This window comes from Fundulus heteroclitus, chromosome 2 (genome assembly GCF_011125445.2).
Source record: "Fundulus heteroclitus isolate FHET01 chromosome 2, MU-UCD_Fhet_4.1, whole genome shotgun sequence".
NCBI lineage: Eukaryota > Metazoa > Chordata > Actinopteri > Cyprinodontiformes > Fundulidae > Fundulus > Fundulus heteroclitus.
This window is the reverse complement of record NC_046362.1, coordinates 38,772,454-38,786,363: the sequence shown is the minus strand read 5'-3', so window position 1 is coordinate 38,786,363 and position 13,910 is coordinate 38,772,454. Positions and strand designations below refer to the sequence as shown.

At 40.7% G+C, this 13,910-nt stretch overlaps 1 protein-coding gene across 1 annotated transcript in view; it reads left to right on the top strand.

Annotated features, from left to right (window-relative positions):
- The window catches only part of cdh13 (cadherin 13, H-cadherin (heart)), a 432,538-nt gene that overhangs the window by 219,675 nt on the left and 198,953 nt on the right, over positions 1-13,910 (top strand). Inside the window, exon 7 of the mRNA XM_036126911.1 lies at positions 3,595-3,739. Coding sequence (XP_035982804.1) covers positions 3,595-3,739 — 145 coding nt within the window. The remainder of the gene's footprint in view (positions 1-3,594; positions 3,740-13,910) is intronic.

Genomic DNA, 13,910 nt, shown 5'->3' with positions numbered 1-13,910 from the left:
GAGGGACACGCCGCCAGCTTGGTTCCCTTTGCAGGTTAGGGCTTATGACGTTTGGTTTAGGTCACTTCATTTAATTATTTTTTATCAACATAACAGAAATACTATATAGAGATAACCAAACATTTACAGTCATTGTCAAGGATATGTCTTGGAGTCTAGAAGCAGACAGAGTGTGGAGATCAGCAGCTTCATTGTGACAGTTTAAGATACGTTAGCTTTTTGGTCACAATATGATGTTACAGTGGCAGAAAAGGTTTAAAACTAATTGCCATAAAATGTTGGTCAAAACATAAATAGTCATTCATAGACAAGTCTTAACTTTAGATTAACAACTGAAGCTAAAACAATGTGGACGCTATTTTAAACACCTTTTCTGGATGTTTATCAAAGATCCAACTCTAGTCAATTCATTGACTAGATTTATACGCTGGATAACTACGATATTTGTAGTTAGGAGTTAACACAGCTGGAAGATTTTATTCCAAAACCCTGCGTCCTGTGTCAAAGTTTTTTTCAGGATCCATTCATTAGGGGACGGTGTCCTGCATGTTTTAGACGTGTTCCCGGTACAAAAAACCCGGTTCAAATGGTTGAATAACCTCGTTAGCATGTCATCTAATCCAATCATCACATCATCAGATCCATTGGGTTCAGGTGTATGAAACCAGGGAAGTACAGTCAAACCTTAAATGATTTGAATTTCAACCCAAACAGACCATGGAGGAACTTCATGAGACCGCCTTCCCTCTGCAGAGGAATATTCTCACCAACCAACAGGAAACACATCCCAGTTTTAAGATGATCAGCTCATGAACACCCTCTTTGCCTTTAAGTTCAAATTTCAGTTTTGTCTCTTGTTCCTCTTTCTTCTCTTTGGATTTTGAAGCTCTACAACCTGGTTATGATGCACCTGCACGAAATGAGAAACTTGTAATTTATCGTAGTTTTCTGAAAAACTGTTAACGTCGTCAACAGATTAGTGACATTATCACAACCTCAAGATTATTTGCATGCAATACATCAATCATACGTGGCGGAGCAGCATGCTACTGTGTTGTTAGCAGAGCCAATCGGCCGTGTGAAACGTGTGGCTGATTTCTCCAAGGAGAAGATGAAATATCTGACTGAGGCTGCACAGAACTGGCTGAATTGTTAATCTGCTTAATTCTGGCGTGGTAGATGTAATAGATTTTGAAGGGTACTGCTGATGCAGACGTGACTTACGCTGCGGCTGTGAATCCCAGCTCAGGAGGAAAACAGAAAGATTTCAGTAAAACTGGGGAATTGGGTTTGCTGACTAAACAGGACAAGGTTGTTTGACTCTGGGTTAATAGCTGCGTGTTTGTTGAAAAGGCCCTGAGCATGTTTCCTCCTGGCTTTGCTCAGCTGCCGCGGTCCCTGGTGGAGCAGGAGACTGACGAGACATACCGCATGGACGGGGAAGCTGAATGCATTAAACCAGGATGAAGGCCAACGGAGGATCCTTCAGTGGAAGAGTTAACAAGTTGAGGGAGGAAGAAAACTGCATGATTGAGTTTTTCTTTTCATTTTTATTCTGTAATAAGCTGGATGATTTTTATAAAATGTGGGAAGAATGCTGTGTTCTTCTTTGTGCTGCTAGCTTGCTCAGGATGAGGAGTTTCTGCTTTCAGCATTTTATGATCAGCTGAATTTATCCGTTTTTATTGTTGTCTTTGGTTTGAAGCTGACATCATTTCATCAGATCTGAATTAGAGCTTTTGATTGGGTGCACTGAAATGAACTGGATTCATTTAAACTTTGGACCAAGCTGCATAATGACATGATTCAAACATCTTTGTCTCATGAGATGCTTTGAGACATTGTGAGGTGGCACGGTGTCAGTAAATTTGATTTTGCAAAGTAAAAAAGGTTCACATACCAGCCTCTTATTGTTATTATTATTAAACCTTTCTTTATGCAGGGAGTCTCTCTGAGACGCCGGTTCTCATTTACGAGTGAGACCTGTTAGGATGTCTGGATCAATCAGTGCTGATTGTCTACAGTCTGTGAGGGTGGAGGCTCCTCTACCCCTAACCCAGGTGTCTCCCATGGAAGCATACTGGGTCCTAGCCTGTTTAACGTCTGCCTTTATGACATCGGCCTTGCCAGCCGGTCCTCATGTACATCTATATACCGCCCTGTCCGTATTACAGACCAGCGTCCACTGCACTCTGTGACTGATGTGTCAAAACCTACAACCATCTGGGTCCCTGGGTCGACAGTAAACTTTCTTTTAAAACTCAGAAATTTCCTGCTCACAAATGTCAAATCCCAAATGGGTTTTCTTTATCGTAACAAATCCTCCGTCACACATTCTGTGCTCAGAATGGCAGTGCTCCCAATCCTGGATTAAGGTGACATGAGGTTTAAGGTCAGGCCTAAAACCCTCCACACCCTGGATGTTATTTACCAGTTACTGGAGCTTCATTTAACGCTGACCACCGCCATCTCTGCTCCCTGTTCACTCGAGTTTCTCTCCATTCTCTCAGGCAAATTCACTGGTATCTGTTAATTTATTCTAACCTGATTGGTTAAAGCCCATTATACCTGCAGTCACTTCTTCTTTTGCAGCTTATGCCACCGTCTGCAGCCTTATCAGTCTCCTTGTCCCCAAAGCTCGTACCTTCACTCTTCTTTCCAGTTTTCTGCTGCAGTCGACAGGAATCATCAGACTCCTTACAGTGAATAATTTAAGACCATTGCTCTTGCTTTTAACTATTTATCACTTCCAACATGTCGCCATCTTTAGGTGTATTTTAGATTCCACTTATCTGTTATTTCTGACTCCGGTTTGTCTGCTTTGTGCCTCATTATCAGATCATTGTTGTAAATGGGAGTTAGTTTTAGCTAGCCTACCTTGTTAAATAAAGATTAAATGAAAAATGCCAACAAATAGAAACAGATTGTGTCGAACAAGTATCAGCTGCAGAATTTTGTGTTCTTCCAGATGCTTCTGTTTCTCCTCTGGCCCAGATTTAATTTCTCTGGCACCATAATGGAGAATCCTTCATTTCAAGTAGATGAGACGGAGGGTTTCTAAAGAGCTGCAAGGCTTTAAACAGACACCAAGGAAACCAGAGATTTCTAAGATGCTCTGTCTTCACGCCTCTCTGGGAACTTTCTTTCAATGTTAGACTTTTTTCTCACAAATATTAAAAACTGCCTGAAAATCTGCAGCCTAACGTTTGAACAGAGATTTTTCTAATTGAGCAAAAAAAGTGCTGTTGGTATTTGCAGCTCCCATCAGCGTCTGGCACCAAAGATAGAGCAAATGCAGCTGTGTTTGATGTTGCTGTCAATATTTACTGCCCATCAAGCAGCCATCACTGTCATTGACACAGGAAGCCACTGGAAATTGAATCTTGTGCTATTTTTAAACTGTCAAACTCTTCAGAGCTATTGTGTGTTTTTATTAGAGAACCGGTGGGAAGGGTTTTTTGGTGGGATGCACCGAGGCACATCAATTTAATTTGCCTCCAGTTGTTAGGAGAGCACTGCTAATGAAAGGTATCACAGTAAAAACAGAGTTTTTGCTTTAAAGAGTAAAATCTATTTATCTTTTCATCCTCACAGCTGGAGGTTTCCACCACAGACTTTGATGGGAACGTCATTGAGGGACCGGCCATACTTGTGATCACTGTCATTGACCAAAATGACAACCGGCCCATCTTCAAAGAGTCCCGTTACACAGGAGAGGTGCTGGAGGGATCCCCTACAGGTAGGTGAAATTGGTATATTGAAGCTCTCTGGAGAGAATTGGATTTAGCTGGACAGCTATATCTTATATACTCTGAGATGTCCTCTGGTCTGGAGGAAGGATGAAAGGATGGATGACGTTTCCCTTTAAATCCAGACTCTAGTCCTTCTATTTAATCAAAAGTCTGAATTCAATTACTTATTATTTGTTGGTAAAAGTCACAGCAGCATATTCAGATGTGGTTATTATTCACACCCATGTAATTGAACATATACTCAAGGTTTAATTTGCTTCATGTCTTTATAATTGTTTAGAAGGGAATATTAAGTCTTTGCAGAGTGTGTAATTATATTTTATTTAAATAATCATTTCCGTGCTTTCATTGACAAAAGTTTCCAGTGAAACCATCATTTCATTTTCTTTAGTTTTCTTCAGCTGGTATAAAAACACAGCTTTTTGTGTGTTGCAATGGAAAACAGGACTTGTGCCGTCTGAAGAACATCAAGAGTTAGAAACACAACATCTGAGCAGCTGGGGCTGCCAGAGTCCAAATCAATTCAGTTTCTTCAAATGGTGCCAATTTACAACAATAATGCAGCTCAGAGTAGCTCACAGGGCAGACCCAGTTACTGGGTCCTATTGTCTATGTAGTAAATGTTGCTTTAGGCTGGATAATTCAGGAGTTTAATGGAGTTTTTTATCATATGTTTTACTGATGATATTCAGCTTTGCTGCTAATTTAAGCCGTCTAAGGTTCATAAACGATCCTCTTTGATTTACTGCTTATCAAACATTCAACGGTGGTTGAATTCCAACAATTTACAGCTCAATCCAGACTAAACTGAAACTTTGATCATTGCAGGAGGCTGAGTAATGTCTGACATCCACTGAACAAGGATTCTTTTCCCCTTTATACAAATACCATAAACTTACTTTTTATCATTTTAGGAACATCTCAAAACTCAGTGGTGTCAACAAGTGGACTAAAATAATTCCTGCTTTTGACTCAACACGACTGAACTACTGTCAAGCTTTTCTTGTATGAATAAGAAGTGGCCAGTTTGTCCTCAGGGACTACTGAGACTCCTGACTCACTCAGTCAGAGCAACTCAAACAACGTCTAGGTTTTATTATAAAACTTTAACCTTCAGAGATAAATGAACAGGCTCCTCTGTCCATCTCTGATTTTATTAGAATATACACTTCTTCCCGTAGTCTGAGCTCATCAGATAGAAACCTTCCAGTGGTCCCCACACCTTCAGAACCGGAGGAATCTTTCTCAGCTGTTGCACCCAGACTTTGGGACGCAGCAACCATTTTCCTACGGAGTTTGCACTCTGGATACTTTTAAAAAGCAAATATACACATTTTTATTCCAAGAAGCTTGTAATTAGATTTGAGCTCTTCTGATGCACATTTCTGAACGCATTGTGTTTTTTCACGAGTACCTTTCTGTATATTTTCTTGGGCCAAACTTCTTTGTGACATCTGTCTGTGGAAATTTGCCATATAAATACATTTTAAACAAACTCATTGCACAACTTTTACAGTTTGATAAACGATACCCTGCTCTGTATAAACTGTAAACTGAACTGGAATGTACAGCACCTCTGTTTGTTAGCTGCCGGCTGTGATTGTGTGTGATCTTTAAAGCTGTGGAAATGACAATTTGGGTTTTTTTTTTTTTCCTGCTGTGCATGCAGCTGTGATTTGGAGATTCATCCACCACACAATGGTTAGTGTGTGTGACACGATGCTCGGGTGGGAGCTGTGTGCTCATCCAACCTGGCTCCTGCAGTGCAGTGCCAGGGTACGTTTGGCTGCTGAATGATATCCTATTCATGCTTAAGTCTTTATGTTTCATTTGACTTGACATGGAAATTGATCTCTTTAGAGGATTTTTTTTTCCCCTGATCGACTCCAACCTGTGAAGACAAACCGAGCTGCCTTTAGAGCAGAGACAGAGGTGATTTGTCTTGCCACCCGCTGAAAAGTATTCTTCTTGCTCATACTGCGCTTCCAACCGTCATAGTTACACTACATGGTGCTGAGGATTAAATTAGCAGAAATCAAATGCGTTTTCACTGTATGCACCTATTGTTCACCTAGAATACAATTATCTTGATTCACTTAAAAAGTGTCCTTTGGTTTTTCACTTCATTGCTCACATAATGTGTTTTATGCACACGTTTCTTTAGAGTGCCTTCTGCTGCACGCAGCACTGTACAATAAAAGGATATCATACAAACCGTTCCACTGTGCTCTCGCTCTGTTTGCTCTAACATCATTATGACAACAAAACAACATACATAAACTCTAATGACCAGCAGAGCTCCACAGATAAAAGGCGTCATCCAACAGGCAGAGAGCTGCACAAACAGGCACATAACAAAACACAGCTTAGCTTAAAGGGGACACATCCTGCTCCTCAGTTCTTCCTTTTCACATTGAACTCATTCAGTTGTTGACTTTATAAAGTGGAACTGCAATATTTTGTCTGAATTTCTCCTCATTGTTGCCCCACAGCTCCTCTTTTGGCCCTGTTCTGAGGCGCGCCTGAGAGCAACTCATTTTGGCGCCGTCTCTTTAAATGCAGAGCAGGCCCTTGAGGCTCCGCCCCCCTCCAGGTGGAAGAGCGTTGCGCTCCATTCGGCCATTTTGGTAATCTGCTGGGGAACGGTGTGATGACTAGTGGGTTAATACACCCACCATATATTATAATAATAACTATAATAACTTCGACATCCTTCAACATGGACTATAAAAATCTCAGCGAAAATAATAAAAATGGTGGATTTATGATATTGGTAAGCCTGAAGTCCATGACCTCGTTTAGTAGCTCTGCAGCAAATTATGTGATGTTGTTGTTCAAAAACCTTAATAGAAAAGCGGAAAAGCCTGAAAAATATGATCCAGACAGAATAAAAAGAAATCTTTGCTGCTCCTGGAGAGAATAAATGCACATGTTCTAGAGCCAAAACAAAGGTTTCTCATGTTCTTGCCAACAAATTGCTCAGTTGTGGTGGAGTTTGGTAGGTTAGGGTCGGTGATGCAGTCTTTGGAGCTGCAGGTGTGATCAATGTTCTTTTTTCCTCATGTGTGACACTATTTGTGTATTTTGAGTGAAGCTCTTCTAGGCTTTTTGTTTTAATGACTTTGTTGTGTTTAAGTTGACAGTAACTCTTCTGGGATTACTTCCTTAGCAATGATTTACCGGGTCTGAATGTAAAGTGAAGAACCTTCTGAGGCATAAAGAGACCAGCGCTGCTGTTTCATCTGGCACTGATCTGAGCGGAGGAGCTTTCCTCTGAGGTGAAAGGCATCACTAGGCCAAGGGCCCAATAACAGAGCTGTCTGTCTGTCTGTCTGTCTGTCTGTCTGTCTGTCTGTCTGTCTGTCTGTCTGTCTGTCTGTCTGTGGAAACACAAGCAGTCCTGTAAGCTGAAGACGCCAGCACGTTGGACCCAACAAGGCACTTTGCACTTTGAACACTGAGGTGAATCCATTCCTGGCGGTCTGCAGCATTTTCCCATTAGGACTCTTTGTTAGGTGCAAAAAGGCTCATTAAACTCTGAGTCAGCTCATCTAAAATCATAGACTCTTATCAATACTTGGTAACATTTAGGTCTTTATTCTGAAAGAATATCTCCTGTTTTATTATCTCATTCAACGTGTGTGCGGTTTAACATTAGTTGTTTCTCTTGCTTATCATTTGCTTTTGCCTAGTAGATAATTAGGTTTGCTTTGTTTTATCAGCCTTAGTTGGTCAGACATTATTACTTCTTCCAATAATCTCTATTAAACAATTTTCAGTTTTTTTAATTTTCCTAAATGTATCTCTTATTTTTAGAAGTGGTTAGAAACTCTCTGAGAGGTTTGAAAAATCCTCTGGATAAAATGTATTCTATTGATGAACTAAAAAAAAGTCCCTAATAGTTGCTACAGGGTCCATGAATACTAAAGCTATTAAGGGCTGTGCATAGCCAACAAAAAATAACCCACTGAAAATCAGAAATTACAAATGACATCATAGGAGTCTATTATTTGGACCTCCTGAACATCTGAATCATCATATTGTTGCAGTTATTTGCCCCTAATGGAAAAATGAAGTCAGACTTCTGCATACACAGCACCAATAAGAGAAAACTCATTTTAAATTGTTGGACTCAATCTGATACCATCTGTCAAAGACTTCCTTTTAAACCGGGCTTGATAGAATTAAAATGGGTTTTAAATGAAATCATGAAAATCCAAGATAGAGCAAAGTTTCCATAATGAAACTGTTTCCTGATCAAAGACGGAGACGTTCAAGTCAAATGTGTTCTGCTGTAAAACCTGCAGAGTTCTGTTGTTAAAATCCGGATCTGATCCGGCCCAGACATAAAATAAAGGAAACCAGTGTGTGTGTGTGTGTGTGTGTGTGTGTGTGTGTGTGTGTGTGTGTGTGTGTGTGTGTGTGTGTGTGGTGTGTGTGTGTGTTACGAAATGGCATAATACTGATGTGGTTAAAACTCTAGAGGCAAAAACTATTAAATATTTAATTAAATTCAAAAATCCTTTATTACTCCCAAAGGCAAATTAAATGCTGGTGTAACTGATGTGGTGTGGTTTGTTCATGAAGTTGTTGTAGACGCTGATGTCTGCAGGCAGCAAGGATCTCCTGTAGAGGTCCGTGTTACAGCGGTTCTGGAGAACCTCTGACTGAAGACTCTGTTGTTTTACCACAGTCTGATGAAGAGGATGCTCAGGGTGGTCCAGGATGTTATTCTATGAAGAATCCTTCTTTGCTCAGTCATCTGCAGAGGTTCTGGAGGATTCTCCAGAACAGAACCAGCCTTCTTCATCAGCCTGTTGAGCTTCTTTAAGTATCTGGTTCTGATGCTGCTGCCCTGATCAACAGATGATGGCAGAGGAGATCACTCTCCACAACAGACTTCTAGAACATCTGCAGCATCTGCTGCAGACCCTGAAGGACCTAAGCTTCTCCAGGAGGTCCAGTCTGCTCTGTACCTTCTGGTAGACGGAGTCACTGCGTCTCCAGGCTGTTGTCCAACACGTCCACCAGCGCCCTGGACTCAGCTTCCTGTCCATCTCTGATGCCTCCAATGACTGCAGAGTCGTCTGGGGGTTTCTGCTGACAGGAGTCTTGTACTGGAGGTCCTGAGGGTGCTGAGAGTGAAAAATACGACATAAATCTTCAGGTTTTTATAGAAAATCAGATCAACTAGACGTCAAAGCTGGTGGTTGAAAACATCTGATTTAGAATAATTTACACTGTCTGTCTCTAAGACGTTAATGTCCATTTACACTTTTTCCCTTTTTTGGGCGTTTTGCAGTTTTTCTACATTGTTCGGCAGATCGGCTGTGGTCTTTCTTCTATTTTAACTTGAACATTTTTACCTGAATATGCTGGATTCCCCCTCACTTTCTATTAAGTTCATTCTCTTCTGCTTTACAACTAAACTTCAAAGTGGAACTCACTCCTGCACCAGAGCCTTAATCTAAGCTCTGAAAAATGTGCCTAAAGGAGGCGGGGATCTTGCTGGGGTTGAGGGCTTGGGCTACTTGAACAGGGTAAATAAACGCTAAATATACAAACTCAATGCTAGGCTAAAATGTCACTAGCCTCAAACACGATAGAAGAATGTCAAAACTCATTATTGCAACTCCAACGGGCTACAGAGGCGTACGAGTTGGAGACGTTTTTATATCCCACAGCGGCACAGCTACAGAGTTCAGTCCTCCTGCGTGAAGCTACAATATCTTTTGTGACGTCATGTTAATGACACAGAAGTAGGATCTAAAATAAATGTGGAGTAAGTTGTCAAAATAATGATCTCATCATAAAAATTTACGCTATTTTCATTCATTGATTTGAAGGGATTGATTTGTTCCCTGCTGTAGAGTTTGAGTTTTGACCTCAATGCTTGAGATCAAAACCCTGACTTATTATTATTATTATTATTATTATTATTATTATTATTATTATTATTATTTTAGTCCAATTGATAGCTCGTAAAGACTTATAAATTGAACACTGGTGGTCAAAGCTGTGTTCTCCTCCTGCAGATTGGCAGAATACTCTAACAGTAATTGGGGTCAAAGATCTTTCATTGACAGTTTAGGGTCAGTACCTGAAAATTGGTGTGGAAAAACTTTCTAAAGATGTTACAATGAATGTAGTTTCACTAATTGATCTCTACGTGACGTGGAGATGATGAAGAGCTAACCATGGGTGGGCTTTACTGCAGGGAGAAGAATCTGGACTCCACTCAAAGGGTAGATGTAAAAATGCTCTGGAAGAAAACGTTCTTCTCACGTCTAAAGAAAGAAATAATAATGATTCTCTACATGGAAGATGAGTGTAGGCGGAGAGAGGCATTTATAGTTTAGCTAAATAAATTGTTTATCTTATGACAGAGTTTAGAAGAGTCTTATTTTACTCTCAGTATTTTTGATAAAACCTGATTCTACAAATTAGCATTAGTCATTTTCTCATTTTGTTTTCCCTGCAGTCTTCCTGAGATTGTTTACTTTAATGGCTGTTTGTCGCAGAAAAAGGGAACTGAACAAAACCCTAAAACAGTAAATAAATAAATCAGCTGTGTGTGTCATTGTGCGTGTGTTACTGTGTGTTATTGTGTTACTGTGTGTGTGTGCAGCAGCGTGGGGTGTGTTCCTCGGTGGTGAGTGGTGGCTGGGCAGCAGGGGAAGCTGTAGGGAAGAATGTCACGGCGCTCTGACATTTCTGTGCAAACTGATAACAAAGACAGCCAAAAGCCTGAGACTCCTGGCAAGCCCTCTCCCTCCTCTGTTTCCTCCTCCACTCTGTTTTTTTCCTTCTTTTCTTCTTTATCTCTTTCGCTGTATTCTGCATTGAAACCCTTCACTCCCAAAGACACTTCATATTTAAATTTGTTCTGTTATTCGCATCCCTGCTCTGTCTACAAACTTTTTCCCTCTGACTTTATTTTTGTTGATATTCGGACTGCATTATTAGTGACTTAGTGATTTTTTTTTTTATATGCGATGCAGAACAGTTTTTCATGTTTGCCTGATTGGAGCTTCATAATAATGAGGTTCACTTTATATTTGTGTTTTTTTCACCCATACCTTATCCTGATCCATATAGTCAGTATCTGTACTTTCACATCTGGGTATTAGAGCATAAAAAGATATCTGCACCCAGCTAAGCTGTTATAGACTGCATAAATTAAACTAAAAGTAGGAAATTTCTTTAAAATTTGTAGATTTGTCCTTGATTTGAACAGGTAAACAAGATGATCTGCCAATGGAATGACATTTATGCAATTAAAATAGGAACAACTCATCTCCATCATCTTGTTTTAAGTGCAGAATATCTAATTATCTTATTTGAGGGGTCAAAATACTCATTCTATTGGCAGATCATTTTATTTACCTGCTCAAATCAAAAACAAATACACTCATTTCAATAAAATTTGCACTTATTTTTAGTTCCCTCTCTGCAGTGTGGCAATCCTTTATAAACTCAGTGATGTTCCAGGCCTGCTGCCCTTCCTCAGACTGACAGAAATAAGTCGTTGTATGAGCTGCACTACTGGCATCTGGGCTCCAGAACCTTGTTCAGAGGATTTTTGGATGGACCTTTTTGTTCTAATGCTGAGAAAGTTTAACATTAATAGGAGAGTCGGCTCCTTTTATATCCAGCAAATCTCACTACATCTAAAAATCTGGCCCATAAATATACAGTGAGCGTTACATCCTTTTGCAGTTATTCCATTACAGAGAGTCCTCTTTGTGGAGGTGTCATAGTTGGAGGCAGTGAAAAATGTTGCAGGTTCTGCCTTTTTTTCCTAATAGGTGCAGCCTGGTCCTGATAAAGGGACCTACCAAGTGGAAGCGTTAAAAAAAGCTTATAAAGCAACTCAAAGGCCAAGTGGTTCAGACACTCGGGCTAATATCCCCTGCAGCTGAAGCCCAAATTATTATCCCTGGCCCGTAGAACCTTTGCTGTAATTGATTTCTTTGTTCTTTTCCTAAAATGTCCTTTTGAATCATTTTTCTCTTTTGAGATATTCTTTAATTCGGCCTTTGAGGCTCTGTGTAATTCATCGGCTGCCACGGGGGAGCTGTGCAGGTATTTAAGAGCCCTGCTTTTTTCTGTCAGCAGTTTTTGTATGAATTTTAATGTCAATAACTGATACATAGAGTTATACAGCATAACATTATGACCACAGACAGACAGACAGACACCTCTGGTCCAAAGTCATTGCTGGTTCTGGCAGAACGTGCATCACAGTTAGAAAAGCTCAGTCTGTGTTATAAATTAACTTTATGATCACTGAAGAGGTTAAAACACGTCTTAATTTTACCACGCTGTGATCTTGTGGTCATTCTGACAAACTATGTTTCACATTGAATCATTTCTACAGCCTGACATTAGGAATCTTGTTCTTCTGTTGCTGGTTTTTAATGTTAGTGCAGAGAACATTAAAAGTTTGTATTTTAAGAATGCATGAATCTTGTGGGTTTTCCAACAGCGTAAATGAATGAAATGTTGCATGGAAGTGATACATCTTGTTTAATTGGACATGATTGGGTGTAAATGATGAGATTAGTCTGTGTTGAATCTCTCTTTGTGTTTCAGACTAATTTGTGTTTAAGGCCTGAGCCCCTGCTGTTAGAGAGATGGATTGGGTCTGTGGTTCTGCTTTGTGCTACACTTTAACTCAAAGACATTCCCATCATTAAGGGAAGGGTTCTGAAAGCTAAAACCCTAATTCATTTCATATCCAGCTGGGATGAAATGGTGACTGACCGACATGGGAAACAGATGAGAAGGAGGGATTCTGGATTGCAGGCGTGGCGTTTTATCACGCCTTTACCTGGAAGCAGTGTCTGTTGCGTTGCTATTACGGTGAATGTTTCACCAACAAACACACGTAGGAGTCCCTCTGCAGCCGTATCCTGCCATCCTCCTATCAATGCACTCCATCTCTCCACAGCTGCTTACTCAGTTCACCCAGGGAGTCGTGTTTCTATGATCAAGCGATGGAGCAGCCAGTTCAGAGCCACAGGATGTGCAGACTGTATTTGTTGTCTGTCACAGCTGCGCTAAATGCATGTCAAAACGGCACAGCTGGAAAGCTGGATCAGAAAAATACATTTTCAGTGGGGGCACGGCGCTCTGACATCAATCATGGTCAATAAAGTCCGCCTCTTTCTTTTAATAGTTTCAAAGAAGAATGGAGTCGATTCCAGGCAACAAGAGAAAAGCTGAAGTCAAGAGGCAGCCGAGGGTTCTGTGGTCTTTTCTCTGCTTTAATCTGCGGATCTTTGCAGAAGGTTTCATTCTCCTTCAACCTTTTCATGTTGTGTATTTTATTGAGATTCTACCTGATAGATCAACACAGAGAAGTAGATGATTTCCACAAACAATAAGAAAAGGCAAGAAGTGCATTTATGATCAGCTAACTTTAAAGACCAGCGCTGCCTTCAAAATTCACTCAGTTAGCAGGCAGAGTCCAGCTGAGGGTTATTTAATCTCAACCTTACTGCGGCTGTTCTGTTTCTGGCCTCAGAGGTTCTTTAGAGAACACCAGAGAACCACTACGGAGACCAAGGAACCCAGCAGACATGTTCTGGTTCAGTTTCAGTGACAGATATTTTACCTGTAACGCAGCGCTGACGCTGTTCGTATGCAGCAGTGCGACCAGGTCACTCATTATCTGCTGTTGCACCCCCAAGAGGAGGGGGTTCTGTCAGGGAAAAAAGCCCAAAAAAAGCAACTTCACATTCAAAAACAAACCCAACAAACCCACAACTCACAAAATGTTCAGGCAACATTTGAGAAAAACAAGCCAAACTCTCCTACAATTATCTCCTGCTGAGCTCAAAGAGAGGTTAGCGGTCTTCACAATAAAAGCATAATAGAACAAAAACACCCTTCCTGTCAGAGCGAAAGCTGCTTCCTCACAGGTATGATCACTTTAGCAGCTGCTGTATGAGGGTAGATGGAGATACAGAGACACTAAGGTGTAGTTTGTGGTCGAGCAGAGTTAGCGCTTCCCTTTGTTCAGCAGAACACAACACAAAGCGTTTAAGCATCGCGTTTTAAAACTCCTGCACCGAAGGCACCGGTGCATTTTCTGTTCTTAATCTCGGCATGAGTGCCAGCAGGAATCTGCTCTTGTGCCTGAGGCCGTTAAAG